This window comes from Neurospora hispaniola (assembly GCF_033458365.1).
Source record: "Neurospora hispaniola strain FGSC 10403 chromosome Unknown B0T23scaffold_1, whole genome shotgun sequence".
NCBI lineage: Eukaryota > Fungi > Ascomycota > Sordariomycetes > Sordariales > Sordariaceae > Neurospora > Neurospora hispaniola.
Window position 1 is genome coordinate 6,196,679 of NW_026944406.1, and position 15,106 is coordinate 6,211,784.

The 15,106-nt window shown below is 51.7% G+C and overlaps 6 protein-coding genes across 6 annotated transcripts; 2 read left to right on the forward strand and 4 right to left on the reverse strand.

The window, feature by feature from the left end:
• Positions 1–167: 167 nt before the first annotated feature.
• On the forward strand, positions 168–2,989 carry B0T23DRAFT_40664 (uncharacterized protein). The gene is made up of 3 exons (XM_062839123.1): positions 168–633; positions 712–1,387; positions 1,455–2,989. Exons 1-3 carry the CDS (start codon positions 348–350, stop codon positions 2,851–2,853), a joined length of 2,361 nt encoding a protein of 786 aa, XP_062697972.1. The 5' UTR covers positions 168–347; the 3' UTR covers positions 2,854–2,989.
• B0T23DRAFT_284627 (uncharacterized protein) lies at positions 2,977–3,171 on the forward strand (the record flags this gene model as incomplete). The annotated part of the gene is made up of 1 exon (XM_062834245.1): positions 2,977–3,171. A coding segment is annotated over one exon (195 nt), but the record flags the coding sequence as incomplete, so codon positions are not given.
• Positions 3,172–3,391: 220 nt separating this feature from the next.
• Positions 3,392–6,123, reverse strand: B0T23DRAFT_40666 (heterokaryon incompatibility protein-domain-containing protein). Its single transcript, XM_062839126.1, has one exon. It carries the CDS (start codon positions 5,906–5,908, stop codon positions 3,503–3,505), a length of 2,406 nt encoding a protein of 801 aa, XP_062697974.1. The 5' UTR covers positions 5,909–6,123; the 3' UTR covers positions 3,392–3,502.
• Positions 6,124–7,362: 1,239 nt separating this feature from the next.
• Positions 7,363–8,784, reverse strand: B0T23DRAFT_282139 (uncharacterized protein; the record flags this gene model as incomplete). Its single annotated transcript, XM_062834240.1, has 1 exon — positions 7,363–8,784. A coding segment is annotated over one exon (1,422 nt), but the record flags the coding sequence as incomplete, so codon positions are not given.
• A 1,116-nt stretch (positions 8,785–9,900) lies between these two features.
• On the reverse strand, positions 9,901–11,439 carry B0T23DRAFT_306483 (uncharacterized protein; the record flags this gene model as incomplete). Its single annotated transcript, XM_062834383.1, has 1 exon — positions 9,901–11,439. One exon carries the CDS (start codon positions 11,437–11,439, stop codon positions 9,901–9,903), a length of 1,539 nt encoding a protein of 512 aa, XP_062697976.1.
• Positions 11,440–12,813: 1,374 nt separating this feature from the next.
• B0T23DRAFT_40753 (ankyrin repeat-containing domain protein) lies at positions 12,814–14,913 on the reverse strand. Its single transcript, XM_062839198.1, has one exon. It carries the CDS (start codon positions 14,805–14,807, stop codon positions 13,086–13,088), a length of 1,722 nt encoding a protein of 573 aa, XP_062697977.1. The 5' UTR covers positions 14,808–14,913; the 3' UTR covers positions 12,814–13,085.
• Positions 14,914–15,106: the final 193 nt, after the last annotated feature.

Below are 15,106 nucleotides of genomic sequence, written 5' to 3' on the forward strand. Positions count from 1 at the left end.
ATTTGAGGTTGGTGGCTGCCAAACAAACCGCAGTGGCGCAGTCCGGTCCGTCCTTTCCCCGCGCTGCCTGACCCCGCGTTGGGCTTCATGCTGGCTGGTTGGTTGAGGTACATTAAGGTTGCATTCTGCCTGCTTACGGTACCTACCTCAGGTTAATGTAGGCGGCTCAAGTGTGCACTGTGTGCCAACCTCACCTCTCCCACCTCACTATTCACTCGGAGTGTAAGGGAACATCAACTTCCTCCAGTTGAGACTAGCAACAAGGAACCTACTCAACCTACTTGAGAGGTACGCAATTATAAGATCTTATTGATGCCGAAAAAGTCCTTTACTGGTAATCCGAAGCCATGGCGGATATCTCGTCCTTGGTGCCTTCATGCCTCGATGAGTTCAGGTCACTGAACGACAGTCTTGCGGTTCCAACCCCAAAGTGTGGCCCGGGAGGGGATGATGTCCCGGAGGATCTTCGACCTTCCATCAAGAATCAGCTGGGTAGATTCCGTGTATGGTCGATGAACCTGGGGGCACATCGGACGGGGAGGTCCTCGCTGGATTACCGGCTACAGGATGCATCGCACATCAGGACCCAGGTGATCAACCTGTTGAACGGCCTGGTGGAATGCCTTCAGGATGGTGAGTTTGACCCCTAAGGACTTCACAGCTTATGTTGCCCGTACAAGGCTAACGTGTGAGGTTGGCTATTTTGTACAGGAACTTCAATAGTCAGCGGAACAGTCGAACCTTGGGACAGCATGGAGCCCACCTCAGACGATGAGGACTCTGACAGTGACGGCCTAGAAGCCAATTGTCTTGCAGATCTCACCGAGCTATCCCAAATTGTGTCTGAAGCCTCCGAGATCATCAATTGTCTCTTCAGGCTATCAGTCTCGATCCACCATCCCGCCCCTCACGACCGATTCAGGCGGTCAGCAATGATTGATACCTCTCATTATGAAGCGTTTGACTCAGCACATATTCAGAATAAGTTTCCTTCCGCACATCAAGGGATCGTCAATCAGCTTGGAAAAGCCAACTCCTTCAGGCGCCAGTACTTTCGATATCGAGAGGAACACCATCGAAAACTTGCGCAAGGACTACCTGACGGGGGAATGGAGCCGCCATGCGATGACACAAAGACAATAGGAGACACCACCGTGGCTTCATCTCTCCCGCAACACCTGAAGACATCCAACTCGGGCGGTTCTCGTGTCGAAGACTTCGACACCCGTTCAGAGGCTGGTAGAACCGAGACCTCCTTTGCCCCTAGCTCAGTTCCTGATGGAGCTAGATCAAGGATGCCTTCAATGCCAGACGAAGCACAACAAGGTCCATTTGAGTGCCCCTTCTGTTACCGGATGATATCGGTTGAGACAACAAAAGATTGGAGGTGCGAATCCTGTCATTCTTAGAGTTCTTCCTGGAGTCATTGCCCATACTAACCACTCTCATTGCAGAAAACATATCCTCGGAGACTTGAGGCCTTACATCTGCCTGTATCCGGACTGCCCCGCTGCAGGGCAAGACTTCCAACGGCGCCATCAGTGGATGCAGCATTTCCAGCAAGCCCACTGGAACGTATTTGTCTGTCCTTTTGGACGTGAAGACGTACAAGTCGACGATCTACCGGCTCTGAAAGCCCATCTTGCGACATTTCACAAGGAACATGCCCAGAGCCTGAGCCCAGAGAGCCTCATTCAACTATCTGAACAAGAAAGACCGCTTGATGCGCCCAAGCAATGCGAGATATGCGGCGAAGATCTAGACTCATTCAAGGCATACACACGTCATGTTGGTCGACACCAGGAAGACGTAGCTCTGTTCGTGCTTCCGGATCGTGGGCTAGACGAGGAATCGCTGTCAGATGACCAAAACGAAGAATCTGAGCATCATGCTATCAAAATGTCAGATGGACTACCGCCTTTTCTATTCAACGATACCGCGGTTCATGAAGATGAGGATAAGGTACCCCCGCTCAGCCCTTACCAATTACTTGAGACCCAGTTGGCCCAGATCGCCCAGCAACAACGCGTCCGGGCGGCCCAGCAACAACGCGTCCGGGCGGCCCAGCAACAACGCGTCCAGGCGGCTCACCAAGCCCCGCTTGTCGAAGCACTGAGATGGGATTCTCGTGAAGCTGTGCCGCCTCCTTCCCAACCTTCGCAAGGCCCGCCGTCCATTCATCTTAATTCTCCTCCTTTTGCTCCGGAACCAGACTCGTCACAATTCAAGACACTCGCCCATTTCAAGTATAGGCGGCCCGATGGTTCAGTCGAGGAGAGACCTGAACACAATGTTCCTGATACTCCTGCGTCACCCCACCATACGCTTCAACCTACCTCTAACAACGACGATGCCTCACATGTACAGAATGAACCAAGGACAAAGGATGGATTCATCGCTTCAAGAACAGCTACGCAACGGTGGGAGGCGGAGCCGGTATCGGACCCGCTGCCTAGAGGTAGTGAGTTCTTTCAGCGTGACGAGATTGTGCCCTTTCCAGATTTGGAAATTTGGGACACACCAGGCCTTGAGGATTATAATCCGATAAGCTGGAGCTTGGAAAATAACCCTGACTACAATCCTGATGAACATTTGGGACCAGAGATCAACCACACACCTTCCTCCGCCAACGCGCAAGATCAACCAGGAGGTGCCGCTCACCGAGGGAAAACTCGCAAACATCGAAACAAAGCGAATATCAGCCATGAGGGCATGGATGAACGACCGATTGGTTTCCACTGTCATGTTCCGGATTGCAAGTATAGTGCTGCGACAGGAGGAGAGATGTTTTCTCGACAAGATCACCTTTGGAGACACATTTGCGAGGTTCACCCGCTCAAGGAGCAGGGGTGATATGTGCCACTGGGAATTGTCCAGAAGAAGAGCCCTAGAAGGAGCCGAAGAGACGACTTTGGCCTTGATACAGGAGGAGACTTGGAGTCCCAACTTTTCGAATGTCCGAGAAAGGCCACTGAGGAGTCTGAAGGTTGCCTCTACAAAGCAGGCAACGAGACAGATCTTCAACGTCATTTGTACACGTGGCACCCGGTCTGTAGCCAAGAGAACGACATTGCTAATTGGAACATGAAGTGCGATTTTCCGGATTGCGAATACAAGGGGAGAAATGATGATCTGTGGAGGCACAAGGAGGCCGTCGGTCATCATCGGAAACCCGGACAGCCTTGATTACTACCTCTGCCAGGTGACCATTTCTCCGTTACGCGTCTGGTCTTCTCGAGTCAAGCTTTTTTTTCCTCTGCAAATTCCAATAGAGAAATAGTCCCTTGGGATACCTCTACGTTTTCCCGTCCAGTTCCGAGGATAGACTTTTAACGTGCGGGAGGGATCGTGTTTTTTTCCGTGGGAGCATTGGAAGGTGGCTTGGAAGTGATTGAAGTGAACATGTGGTTTGATATGGGCTCGATTTCCAAGATTCAGGTGATCGAAAACGTGTATATAAAGGGAAAGAAATTGTGCTATATACAGCCTCATGCCATGATGGTTATCGTATGCGAAGCTCCATCTGTCTCAGATTGAGATCTTTTATCGAGAAATGTGGCTCAAACTCTGTACTCCTAAACCTGGCGCATGTTAGCCGCTCATAGATTTGCCCTTGGGCATCTTTCTCAGCCGGTCGTAGGATGAGCGCATGGAGATAGGAACGATCTTCATACATGGAAAAGACGCAAAGTGCAACGAGGCCTATAGTGCCTTCCCTGACTCCGTTGATTACTAAGCATGGAGGTCCGCCAAAAAGCTTAGTCGCCAGGAACCGGGGTGAAGTATATACCCAGAAAGGGGGCCTTGTGCATGTGATGCTTACATCAAATACCGGTCCGCTTATAATGAGAAAGTTCGGGCATTGGTCATTGTTTTCCGCCCGGCGTCGGATCTCTTGATTGTCCCTCGACCAGGTAAGGCATTGTTTATCGTACGAGACCCGTATTTCGAAAAGAAACCCCTCGGGTACATAGAGGTAGTACTTGGCTCGGTGAGCGGGAGCGTGCTGAGCTTCAATGACGACCCTATATTTAGCAGTTTCCCAACCAGCCCACGTCCAGCTCGGAAATCCTTTTCTTCGTGTCTTGGCTTGATCACTCAACTTCGTCTCATGAGTTGAATCTCTCGGGATAAAGAAGTATCGCCAGCAGTCCCGCCAAAACAAGCTGCTAAGAATTGCCTGCATTCCAGAAGCAATTTCCCGAACATGAACGGTCCCAACTGGATGCGGCCAGAAATCGGATACGGTTGAGTCATTCTGAGAGTTGCCGAAATCCGAAGAGCTTGAGTCCATGACCGGCAGCCCATAAAAGAACCATACGTCGCATATGTTTCGGAAGGATTCGAGGATACCTTGAACTGCATTGATGGTATCCTCTTCATACGATAGTATGCGCTTCTCGTAGTCGTGAATGCGCTTCCAAATCGATTCTTCCTGCAGTGATGGTACCTCTACATTGTAGAGGAGGTGCTTTAGAAACGGAAACACCCCGCTTCGGGAGGATGTAATGGGCCACCTATCAAGATCTATCCAGTGGTCCAGATGTCCGATGCTTTGCATTGACTCGCACTGGAAGTAGACCTGACGATCTGTGAAAACAAGTCGTCGTTTTGGAAGTAAGGCCTCTTGGTAGGTCCAGCCACGAGAGTTCCAGGTAGATCTTGATATATCCTTATTTGGTGCCTCGAAATAAATGAGTGGCATGTCCCTCTTGCCGCTGCGTATTGTTGTCCACACTGGTTGAAGGGTTGGGGGTGAACTAACCCCCGGCAGCCCGTACTCAGCATCATTGCCGGCCGCTGCAATGATCGTTAGGACGGACAGGGAGTAAATCTTGCCCATGTTTTTGATTTGTATGCTTTTCGCATCGTGGTCGCTTTGTGGGATGCAGTACCGATCTACCCAGAGATATCGGTATCCAATCCTTCGTACGGTTTCCATGGCGTCGTTGACCACTTTGAGCCGCTGATTGCTGTTGGGTAATACTGGGAGGGATGTATTGGCATCCAGCACTGGCGGTGATGTGATTGAAGCTCCCCAAACATAGCTAAGTGTAACGTACTTTGGACTACACCTCTCTGCCGCTAAAATAATCGTTTCTGACTCGCAATCGATAAGGCAGAAGCTGGGGATATTTTCGAGAGCGGTTGTTGCCAGATCAGCATGGCAGTTGTAGTCATGTTCCGAGCGACACGTGTCCAGCCACTTTTTGATGAGTTCCCAGTCCATTGTACTTGTAACCTTGTCATGCCCATCGTTATAGGTTTGGACAGGTAATATAAGGCGAGTGTCTTCCCAGTTTTCGAGCCCAACATGGTACTCGGTTTTCCAACCTTGCCAACTGCGAAGTTGAAGTTGCAATACTTGGGTCCTCGAAAGGTCTTTGTAGCGCCCGCAGCTAGCTTTCCCAACGCAGTAATTAAGGTCTACAGCGCAAAGGGCAAGAGACCCATCGTTTGATTTGAGATCAACCGCGGTATGAATGGCCATCCTTGATGCACAGTCCACTAGAAACGAGCAGAACGGGCATGTCTGGGAAAGGGTTTGAGGAATGATTTTCCAGACCTTTGAGGGTGAAACTTCACTGGAGAAGTCCTCATGTAGAGGTATATCGAAACGTGCCAAAAGGTCCAGGGTGTGCCAAGATCTTGCCGGAATCCCTGATTCAAAATCGAAGATATCCTTGATGTCATTGCACACCGAACATAGATTATCGCCAGTGGCTCCTTGATACGAATCCAGGTGCTGATCTGTTGGGTTGTTGTCTTTGGCTAGTTTATGAACATGGTCGTCCGACCGGCTTTTAAGATCAGCTGGGTTGTCGGAACTGGACACTTCAGCTAAAGCAAGTGCATGAGGTGCGCTGGTTGTGGTGTTGTGGTTCAGATCCAGGGCTACGGTCGACATTGTGGTGGATGCTTGAAATAGGATGATGTGAAATTCATGTGGCCCGACGTGTGTCTTCGCGGAGGAGGGGCGGTTTGATCACAGATATTGTTTGGGAATATCCGATAGACAACGGAGGTGCCACCGCGAGCGAGAGGAGAGTGGCAGCAGCGGCGGGTTTTGGTGGCCAATCTTTGTAGGCGTCCCCTTGTTGAGGTAGGCTATTGCTTTTCGAAAGGGGGCCTGAAAGAGATAGGAGAAAAGCCAGCGAGGGGAACATCCAGAAGAGTGCCAGTACCGGGCAGTGTCGTTGACCTTATGCGATCTTGCCTAGTCAACCGATGAACGGCTAACGCAGAGGCGGGGGCGCTGGGCAATGTGATGCGAGAGATGTAAATACTCCGCGAGGGTCGTGGGCTGCCAAAATTGACTTGGAGGTCAAGTGTCGTCGATGGAGACACGATGGAATATTCGGCAACTTTGTCGCGAGAACGGACAGCCAGAGCGACCAACCTTTATCCTCAACAAATACCGATCACCAGCTCATGATGCTGACGGATACCGCCTTTGGGGCTCAGTAGCTCAGGAAACATGCTGCATGCAACTTTGTCGGGAATGGTCCGGACTTCCCGCCGGCTTGCCAGTCCGATTGAGGCAGCATCGGGGCTGTGCCTCATTACTGCACCGCCATAGGCTGGGGGAAACCACTAGAGATAACTGGTGGTGCCAGCTCAGAGGTACTATGGTAGACCGCCAACCAACCACACTGTTGCCGGCTGTTGGAAATGTCGTTGCCCAATTGTGCAACACATAGCTGCAGCTACACAGCCTCAATAATGTCGCGAAGCCATCTCTTCTCCCACACCATCTTTTCTCCAGAACCGCATCAGGGCACCACAAGGGAGATCAGGGCGTAATTGCTGGGAAACAAACCGAACCATTGAATACTCGAAAAACACCCTGCACTCAACCTCTGTCCAAACAGTCCTCAGGACCGGACCCCACCCCTCTTGCTTATCTCCAGCCAACCTTGACGCCTATGGGAATCAAGGCGAGATACCATTATGCGCCAGGCTGCGCCACGCTCTTTCCTCTGCCCCTTTTCCCCTCAGGTTTTGGCCTTGACAGTTGGATGTTTGCGCCTGAAGCACAACATGTACCAGACATGATCGGACTGACGAGACATCATCGTGTTTCTCTGCTCAGATACCTCCCACTCTTCCAGTCCCTCACCTCCAAATTTGTACAATCGCCGAAACTCAGCACCATGGGTCTCATCCATCCAATCGGCGACGCCCAGCCCAAGGACACCTCAGACGCCAGGCCCATGAACCTCTTCGACTCGAGATCAGAGATCGAAACATTCCTCAACCACAATTCCTCAGCAACCGTCCTCCATCCGCTCCACGAGACCAAGATATCCACCCCAAACGAATACGTTGGACCCCACTCCTCCACCCCCTCATTGTCACCCGCTCATCCGACAAATCATACAAGGCATGTTCAGCCCTAAGATCCTCCTTGATCCGTCCCAAGCATAGCTCCGCCTCTTCCCGCGCCGTCTGTGTAATTTTTCCCTCTTTGACGTTCCTGAGCAAGAGCCTCAACAGTTTATACGTGGCAACTCGGCGAGGGAGGGAGAGAAATGGAGCGCCGTGCGAAATGGCGTTCTCCAAGGGCGTAGCGTCGGAATCGGTAAAAGCTTTGATCATCAGCGACGCTCCAGAGCCGACGAGTGCCTTGATGACTTGCAGGACCCGCTCACTCCTCCGCCTGAAACCAAGACTGACTCCTCGACCCATCATCCATTCCGGGTCTTCTCCTCTGACAGCTCCTTCGTGACGAATTAGATAGTGCAGCGGGGTCAACCAACCCTGATCCAGAGAGACAGTGGTGGTAGGCTTCCCATCTGGGTCGCAGCCTAGACGGAGAAGATGTATGGCTTCATAAAAGCCGCTTTCGATGAGTACGTGAAGGAGCGGCGACTGCCCTGCATGGTGAGACCCAGCAGGGTAGGGATCGAGGCTGGCTCCTCCTTGGCGAACAAGCGTCTTGATAATTGGACGTAAAAATTTACGACCACTATACGCTGCACGCAGCAGGGCTTCCTCAAGAACGGTTTGTTGGGTGTGAGGGTCAACCATATTAACTAGATCGCGAACGCTTGGATACTCCAACATGGCGAATAAGAACTTGATCTCCTTCTTGGCGTCGGCCGTATGCATGGCTGTTTGGAGGATCAGACACCCGTCGATGCGTTGCGATTCTTTCAAAGCTGCTGGCCCGAAGTGATGCATGATGAGCTTTGCGATTTCAAGATGGCCTTTGCATAAGGCTAGGTGTAATGTCGAGCATTGGTGCTTTGGCCCTCCGTTGCGTCGGCTGCGATCTTCACAGTCGCACATGTCGACGGCAGCTTGGCCGGGCGTCTTGATCACCGCGCCCTCTTGAATCAGCCATACTACAGAGCGGGCACAGCCTCTCTCAATAGCATGCTGGAGTATCGTTCCCCGGCCATGCCGGCGCGGCTCGTTGAAATTACAGCAATTATTGTACTCGACCAAGGCATTGATATCAGCTCCATACGCTTTGGCTTGAGCCAACACAGGCATCGATTCATTGACGATACCCCACATGAGCGCCTTAAGGAGGTTGTTTGAGCATGATGCTAGATCTTTTCTCCAAAGTTTATATGGGTAGCAATACGGGTTGTTTGCATGCTTGGTGGTGCTGTACAATCGTGGCTCGTATATCGACCTCAGCCTATGCGAGGACCGAGACAGTACGGCCAGTGTGTTCCATTGACCATGGTCCTTTAGGATTTCCGAAATTATGAGGTGAACTTCGGGAGGTAGGTACGAATTTCCCTGTGCGGTGCTGGGGATGTTTGTGTCCATGGTTGTCTGGCCGTTGGGTTGGTAGAAGAAGGGCTCTCTTTTGACGCTGATTGGGGCGTTACGTAGAGGTACGTGATGTCTAGTCGAGTTCCAAATCGACGAGTTTGTTTTGACCCGTGTCTCAGTCGGTAATGGTCGTTGTGAAGTAGGTCGCAGGCTCGTGGGCGATTTGTCCATGTGAGTATCGTGTCCATTGATGGCAGCGAGTATCAGCCGAAAAGAAGGGATACCGACTCCCTCTCGTTGAGCTGGATCAACGGCGCGCTATGTTTCGTCGTCCCGTCATGGGGACTTTCGCTGCGAAAGAGGTCGCGTCGCTTATCAAAACAGCTGCAATGAGCTACACTTTTACCAATCTACTTCAGACTGTCCCAATCAGAGGGCCAACACAGTGCCTCTCCCCCTATGAGCTGCACAGTTCGGCGCACAGTGTATGATCGCAATGTAGGACACTCAGTTCGTCGTCGTCGAGTATTGATGTCTGACATTTAGCCGGACTTGCCAAGGACTGCCATCTTCTCGGTTCCTTTTCATCATGATCGTGGACTTGAGGCTAGTCGCGGGGAATGTTTTCGGATTTGAGAAATTTCACGACGTTGCTCTCATCCAGCCTCACTGCATCGTGATCGATTTGGACAGGGAACGCACACCTCCAATTCGAAGCCTATGGCATGATGGTTAGTGGAGCCAACGGCATGATTTCAGCTGCTCCTAACCCATAGACACTCATGGTCAGCTTGATATTGGGACCCTTTTCGTTGGTCTGCAGTGTTGCGTTTGTCCCGAAAAGCGTGAAACAGGAGACCGATCCGTCCCTGAACTTTCAGTAGCATAGGGCAAAATGAAACACGCAAAAACAAAAGCAGCCCTTCTGGTCTAGTGCCAACTGTCAACTACAGCCGTGGTGATTACCTCTCATGATGATATCCGGTTGCCATTCACAGGAAAATGAGATAGTAATACATACTCCGTACACAACACCAAATCATCTGTAGCCGGATGTGCGCTTGCATCACCCATCAGATCGGTAACTGAAAGAATGAAAAAAAGAAAAACGAAACCCCCCAACTCGGAACCGACGAGAAGTACAATGACTTGCACACGTCCCAACACCCTTCACTTTCTTCTCAACCTTCCTCCCTCACGCCTCCACGCATGCCATCCTAAACGAATCGGCTCGCGTTCTTCTTCTTCTTCGCTATCGTAATCCCAATCTGCTGCCGAAAGTTCACGCACCCGAACGTCGGACAGATCATGAGTGGCATGCTCAGCCCGCAAGTCCTGAACCAGTGTCGCCATGACGTCGTCAGCCCCTTCCCTGGACTTTTTGGAGATGCCCTCGGCCTTGACTTTGGCAAGCAAGAGCTTGACAAGCTTGAAGCCTGCAACTCGGCGCCTTGGTTCAACAAATCTGTCCATGTAGCTGACGGCATAATCGAGTGGAGAGTTTCCAGCCAAATCCGTGATGTCCAGCGACGCCCCGTGCTCGAGAAGAACAACAATGAAATCTCTGATAGACGGTCTGCGTTGACCCATCCACTCATGAGCCACATGCTCCTGCTGCCAACCAGGCGTGTACCATCTTTCATGTGATTCATGGCGAATGTACCAGTGCAACGGGCTCCGCCACTCTGGAGTAATCGGAAGAGGTCGGTCACCGTTGGGGTCGCAGCCGAGCCGCAGCAGATATGTGGCTGCCTCTCTGTCACCTCTGTAGAGTGATGACCATAGGGGTGAATGGTGTCCCTCCACATCTGAGCCATGAGGGTACGGCCCCAAACTTGCACCTGCCTTAACCATGGCATCAAGGATCTGCTCTAAGAGATGACGACCCTCGTGGTGAGGTGACAGAGCCACTTTGATGGGTGTACGATGGTCCAATCCCTGAAATGAATTGATTGACTTGCGAATTGCAGGGTTTTCGAGTGCCACAGCCAAAAAGCTGACCGAATACCCACTGAAAGCCGCCTTGACTGCCGTATTCAGAATGGATCGTGTATCAACCTCTAGTGAATACCGCACCGACGCTACCGGTTCGCGTCGGAGAAGGGTCGTGGCGGCAAGCAGGTTTTCATTGCAGAAAGCAAGGTGGAGACTGGAGGCGTGAGATCTGGACTGGGTGGTGCACTGGCACATGCCCTGAGCCGGCTTCCCAGGTATATCCACACGAGCGTGCTCGTCGAGCAACCAGCACATGGATACGTTGTTTTGATCCCTAATGGCTAATTGGAGTGCCGTTCCGCTACCATGCATTCCATGGGTTCTGTTGCGTCCCATTCTGTTCAGGTGGTAAGCCCGAACATCGAGGTTTGCGCCCCACTGTTGGGCGCTCTGCATAACAGTGACAGAGTTATGTCTCGTTCCCCACATCAGAGCAACGATGTTGTTGCTGTTGCCTCTACCTTTGTAGATTTGCTGCTCGTAGAAAGAGCAAAGACGCCGCGATGTCCTGGCTAATTTGGCCAGCGCACCAAGCTGCATGCCCGCTTTCAATGTGTCACCGATGACCATGTGTACCTCCAGAGGGAGTCTGGTAAATGGAGAACTGCCATCCGCAGGTGGGGTGTCGGGTGACAGTATCTCTTTGGGTTGTATTCTTTTGGCTGCCTTCTTCTTGGTTTGCGCCTTCTTAACTCGCGTCTTCTTCGGTGCCATATTGGCTATTTCATCACGTTAGTAGCTGATAGAGCTTTATTACTAAGTCGGGAGACGGCCGTGACTCACGGTAAATGTGACAGTAATGATCGTGTGGTGTGGATGTCGGTGTCGAAAGACGAAAGTCGCACTTGCCAAATGGAAGATAGGCAGTTGTGAGTGCAAGGGAACATCCGGGAAGAAGCTGGGTCGAAATGTAGGATATATAGGAGTGGGTGGAGATTGAATGAACAGGAGAATCAGCAGACCCGAGGACTTGTGGTGAAGGATATATTGCGGGCGTATTAGTTGTGGTGAATGGGAGATCGCAACGACTGCACTATAGGAGAACCTTCAAAAGCTCACCTGGCCCGCCGCTCTGGCATCTGCCCCACCGTCTCAGTTCGTCCTAAGCCTTCGAGACCATTCACTCCCTTCAGACAGCGGTACTACTAGTTGATGATGTGCCTGCCACAGTAGATGCCTCTTTTCATCTCATGTTTTCGTTCGTGATGTGGCTTGGACCTGAGAAGCGAACCTGCTATTGCTCCACCGGTGCGTGAATGGTGAAAGTAGCCCACAATCTAAAAATGCAGGAATAAGACGTCATCGGAAGGTCCCGTTATTCACGTACCCGTCTCGACGATGTGAGCCACAGAGTGAATGGGATCAGAAGCGGGTACCTTAGTGAAGGCCCTTACTTAGGTAGAACCTGGACGGCTTGACCAGCCTTATTGAATATTCATCCCGCGCTTCGTATTGTCGAAATTCTCGGTATACGAATGGACCCAATTTTCGTCGTTCTTTCTGCTGATGTACGTATCCCATGTGGTTAGGTTGCGGGTTGACCAAATGGTGTATTTGGAGAGCGTTCAGGTGCCGGTTGGGGAGAGCATCGAGATGAATATATCAAGTGATGGTAACGTTGCCGCGCAGCTAGGTGGTTGGATGGCCGGTTTCTACCGCGAGGGTGGTGGCCACAGCAACGTTGAGATCGGCTGATATACTGACTGCTAGGAATCGCAACATCCAACTAATGTCGCAAGTTGTTCTCCATACACCTAGCAAACAAGACTCTGCTTTGCTCGTCGGTTTCGTAGAAAACAAGCCGACGAGCTTGCTATTCGTGTGAATAGCTGACAATGGCAAAGAATGCAAAGCCGCTGGGATGTCAGTCGATCGAAGGAGAAACGAGAACAAAGTCTCAAAGAGGTCATGAAGCTTGGACCCAATGCCGTTGCGGTCGAACTGACCTGCATCCAGAACTGCGGGCCTGTTAGATGATGTGAGTTAATCCATAATATCCTTCCGAGCTCGGAAGCTTCATATTTCCACATCTAGCGGTAGGAGAATGATGGACCCACTGATGTGTATAGGAAGGAAGGCGATGTGCAAGCCACAATGTGCCCAACAAATTTGAATACTGCCTCTCATTGCCTGTTACCAAACGAATAAATCCAAACAAGCCTTTACAACAACTTGGCAAACGATATATGCCACGGTGATACGTCTCAACAAACATGACTTGTATTGCAGGCAGCACAGAACATCGTTGTGGACACTGCTGGCAATGCACAATAAGCAACAACGGAAGGGAAAAAGGAGTAAAGATTGAACCAGACAAACTGCAAAACAAGAAAAAAAAACTTTTAGCCAAACCGTCCACGTTAATATCCAGATGTGAAACTAGGAATATGTCCAAACCCGCCGATCCCCCTCGCTCTAGGAGTGAAACACCACCACCCCTCCAGCTCCAGCTCCATCCTCTTAACGGTGGTCTTGGCCCTCCGCCGCTGCTCTTCCTGCAAACATCCTGGCTTCGCGTGCTTCAGCAAGACTCTCAACAACTTCACCGCCTCAAAGAGAACGATGTACTTCTTGGCCGTGTCCGCCCTCTCAGCCACCTGGTAGCGGATCACCAAATCCAACGGAGTCTTGCCGTCCCTGTCTTTGACTCCATCGACAGACGCACCATGTTCCAGCAGGGCAATGATGATGGGAGTGCTGGCAGCCAAGCGCTTCTCGATCGGGGAAGCGATATTCTCGATTTGACAAGTATAGAAGTCGAAACTAGGGTGACTCAAGCGAGAAGGGTTATCATCGGGATAGACAGGGAGGTTGCAGCGAGTGAGAGCATGCAGAACGGTTTCGGAGCACGCGCCGGCTGTAACGTTTGGATCGGCACCCAAGTCCAGGAGGATGCGAACGAGTTCGAGGTGGCCCTTGGCCGCGGCCCGCTTGAGCGGTGTATCGTTGGTGTACCAATGTGGGTTTCTGTAGACAGAGTTGACGCAGTTGGGGTCTTGACGCGCTAGTCGTGCAAGAAACTGCTTCCGCCCGTCAAACCACTCGCTGCTCGTCGGCGAGTCGTTTGGCGGTTCTGGAGCAAAAACAGCGGCGTGGACGAGGGCCCCTTCGAGAGTGATGCCTGCTGCGCGGTAGACCTGTGCTTGGGACTCGGTCATCTCAAGGTCCATGTCGAGGAACATGGTGGCAACCGCCCATGAGCCATTGAGAGCGGCGTAAAAAACAGGCAAATCAGTGCGAGGAGCAGACTCAATGACGTGGGCTCCGGCCTTAAGCATGTTCTGTATGAACGGAGGAGAGGCAACAGGAGAGCAAGCTGCGTAATGGAGCGATGTGAATCGGGACTCGATAGGAGTATCCAAGGAAGCATGTCGCCCTACATGCCGCAGAATCTCGAAAAATAGGTCGTGTTGGCCCGTGGCTGCTGCTGTGTGAAGAGCGACGGGTTCAGCATTTCCTTCTACGGCCCCTCGATCAATGAGAAGTTGAGCCGTGGAGGAATGATGATGACACAGCGCCAAGCTGAGGGCATCGTGGTTGAGGCTGCCGTGATTCTGGGAAATGCGTCCAAGATCTGTCAAGAAGCCCTGTGGGATTTGTGGGTCCACACACTTGCAGAGGTTCTTGGAGGGCTCGTGCAAAGAAGCTCCATGGTCAAGAAGCCAGTCGACAGCTCCATTCTGTCCATTCATCGCGGCAAAGTGAAGAGGGCTGCCCTTGGCCGGCCCCGTAAAGATGCCAGTCTTTGTTGGAAAGGTGTACTCTGGGCCTAATGGGTGAGGGCCCTCGGCCTTCACGGATGCTCCATGTGTTAGAGCTTTTTCCATCAAGGAAATTAAGCCGTGGTAAGCACCCCATCGCATGGCCCTGTCCGGATTGCCATCTTGTCGGAAGAGGATGGGCTCGTATGTGGCGCGGATGTGACGAGAAGTCTGTGCAAGGGATAAAAGTGTTGATGTGCGGTCTTCGCGGTCGATCCTGGTGATGTCCAGGAGATGCTGATAGATGGTCAAGTGAAGCTCGTGAGGGAGGTACGAAAAGCAGTCTCGGTCCATTGTGAAAGTGCGTTGGAGTCCAATCATGGGCTGGAATGCTGGTACGAGATGATAACTTCCGTTGAAGGACACCAAACATGATATACTTCTCAGGCTTTGTCATACCTAGGGTTTGCCCAGTGTCAAAGGACGGGAGGTTGTGGCCCTGGCGCATCACCTGACGAATCCAGGGCATGTCATTGACCTCGTGGACGATCGTGGGGTACCTGCCAAGGGAGGAATTAGGTAAGTAGGTACTGATGTACCCTTGCCCAGCCCCCACCGGTGTGTCAATACCCCGCCCGCGGCCCCGGATTTTAGCGTCCGATTCGACGTCGAAATATTGG